Genomic DNA, 2899 nt, shown 5'->3' on the forward strand with positions numbered 1-2899 from the left:
ATATATATATATATATATATATATATACATACGCATATTATATGCACTTACGCATACACACATGTATATATATATTGAAATCATGCGATTTTATACTTAAATGTGAATTTATTGGCTCGTGTTGAAATCGAACTGTGACCCTTGTCTCTTGAGGACTCCTTTGGCCACTAAGGTACTCGTTAACCCAATCATGCAACAACGTACTCCAGGCAACTCATGATATGCAATCTGTGTGTCGCGGCCCAGTCGGAGTACCTCATAACCAAACCGTCGTGCTACCCGGGGTACGCCTTATCTCTCCTTGTCCGTCTCGTGTTCCTTCGAGGTTACCTAATAGTCATGTTTCATTTTTAGCAGCTCCTATGTTACCCAGGGTACGTCGTGTATCTCGTGGCTCACCTTCTGTGCCCTCAGTTTTACCTAGTGGTCAATTACCAATCACAGCATCTCCCGTTTCCTCTGGGGTACGTCTTAATAACCCTTTAGAGTTATTAAGTCATGTGTCACCCGAGGTACCTTCCGTATCATGCAAAGTACCTCGTGTATCGCATTGCCTTTCTCATGCACCTTTGGTTTTACTAAGTCATCGATCAACTTCAGAGCCTTCTGCAACAACCAAGGTACCTCAACTACGTAGCAGACAAGTTAGGGTACCTGACCTACCACACAGAGTACCTCACAGAGCAAGCGGAGTCACTTACGCACCGATCGAAATACCTCATATACCAATGGAAGTGCACCATCAACCAGCTGGTTTACCTGATGTCGTACCCAAAATACAGTTTCTACAAAATGGGATTCCAGCATCTTCACCAACACCACCACAACCACCATCTCATGTAACATTTGGGGTACCACGTGTGCTAAACGAAACATGTATGCTAAACGAAACACGTGTGCTAAACGAAACACGTGTGCTAAACGAAACTGTACCAACTGGAGCATGTCAAGAATCGTCAAGATTACCACAAATACGACCCTGGTTACATTATATGACAAGCAGGGTACATAGGGTACCCAACAAGGTACATGACGGCGCTAGAAGGCAACATCGGCTGGGATCAGGAATGTTACCACACGTGGAGCTGGACAGTAAAATATTGTCTTGGATGATGGTAAATATAAATTAATTTGATGACACTTTCTTTCAAAAATCCACCCCGGGTCCTATATGTGCACCTGGTTTTTTCATAATCTTATTTTGTTCCTGACGCTAATTATTACAGGTTAATTTGTAATCTAGGGACAGTCACTTCTACCTAACCTGCTTAACTCAATATTCATAATAATTAGACTATTACTATTTTGGTTTGGCTCGCTCAGGTGCGGTCTTATTCCTGGTGTGCTTTATGTGGGAAGCGGGTTGCTACCTGTAACCTCAGGTATCCACAACTTTTCAGTGTCTTTCAAGTGATTAGAACTCTTCTGATAATCATTGCTGTCTCTAAAGAACAAACTTTCTGTAGGAGCTCTACCGGGCATTCCATTGATTATTATTATGTTGTTTTTTTTCTTCTTTCTTCAAATTTTCTTCCATTTCTCGCCGAGTGTTTTCCGTACACCTAGGGCAGAGAAACTCGTTGTATGCATTCCCAATTTACACACGCAAATTCACAGGTCAAACATGTATTTAAGAAAAAAAAAAAAAAAAAAAAAAAAAAAAAATTCATGAATGGATGTTGTTTTCACAGCGATAATGCTCTTCTCAGTAGATGAGTCGTTCCAGTTAGCACGATTTTTTGCACTTCCTGTAGGGATGGTAAGCCTGGTATCATTTTCAAATAGGTTTCAGTACCTTTTTTTTTTTATCATTCCTAGAGATCCTACAATCACTGGTATGGTAGTCGCCTTGAGGTGCCACATTTTTTCAATTTGTATTAGCAAGTCTTTATATTTACTGATTATTATTATTATTGTTGTTGTTGTTGTTGTTATTAAAGCAGCGAGCTGGCAGGATCGATAGCACGCCGGGCGAAATTCTAAGCAGTATTTCGTCTGCTGCTACGTTCTGAGTTCAAATTCCACCGTGGTCGACTTTGCCTTTCATCCTTTCAGGGGTCGATAAATGAGTACCAGCTACAAACTGGGATCGATGTATTCGACTTAACCCCTTCCCAAAAATTGCTGCTCTTGTGGGAAATTTGAAACTATAATAATAATAATTATTATCATTATTATTATTATGATTATTATTATTATTATTATTATTATTATTACCATTATTATTATTATTATTATTGTTATTATTATTATTATTATTATTATTATTATTATAGATAATATTAGGACTGCTTACCCCTAGAAAGTATGAAAAACGGCTAATGTTTCCTTCAAACTTTGCTTTTCTTGCATTTATTCAAACCTCAAAGGATCCCTCTCAGTACATGGCTGTGACGCTCCCCAACTATTCCTGCTCATCATGAGAGATGCACATATTGTCAGCCATTAAGGGACATGCTCAAGTAACTAAGGTCAAGCATCTGACAAGCAGACCTGTGGTATTGAGCAGAATATTTACTATAACGATATTTCTGCTTCAGCGTCTCAGCACTGAATCTGAAATGTAATGGAAAATAGGTCAGTTTAAAACATTGATGTCTAGGTCAGAAAAGCAAAGTTTGAAGGGAATAGTAGTCATTTCCTTTGATTTCTAGAAATAAGAAATAACACTTTCTGATCGAAGACCAAAAGATAAATTTGTTACACGGTGTAATTATTATTATTTCGTTGTATTCTTGTTCGTTCATTAGGGTGGGAGGGGTGTAGTGTTTTCGAGAGTGTTTGCCATGGGTGGGTGGATGTATACTTATCCACTTGTTTGCTTTGCTTTGTTGGACCTGAAGCACGGTTTGATCTTAATCAAACAGAGATAACGAAAACTAATCCTTCTTGGGTTATT

The 2899-nt window shown here is 38.6% G+C and overlaps 1 protein-coding gene across 2 annotated transcripts in view; it reads left to right on the forward strand.

The window, feature by feature from the left end:
• The window catches only part of LOC106875203 (uncharacterized), a 28657-nt gene that overhangs the window by 21229 nt on the left and 4529 nt on the right, over positions 1 to 2899 (forward strand). The window contains exon 1 of one of the 2 annotated variants that reach the window (XM_052977270.1): positions 63 to 1115. The exons of the other annotated variant lie outside the window; for it this stretch is intronic. Within the exon in view, the coding sequence (XP_052833230.1) occupies positions 222 to 1115 (894 nt within the window). The 5' untranslated portion in view covers positions 63 to 221. Of the gene's footprint in view, positions 1 to 62; positions 1116 to 2899 lie in introns of those variants that run through there. 2 annotated transcript variants of the gene reach the window in all.

Source organism: Octopus bimaculoides, chromosome 27 (genome assembly GCF_001194135.2).
Source record: "Octopus bimaculoides isolate UCB-OBI-ISO-001 chromosome 27, ASM119413v2, whole genome shotgun sequence".
NCBI classification, from domain to species: domain Eukaryota; kingdom Metazoa; phylum Mollusca; class Cephalopoda; order Octopoda; family Octopodidae; genus Octopus; species Octopus bimaculoides.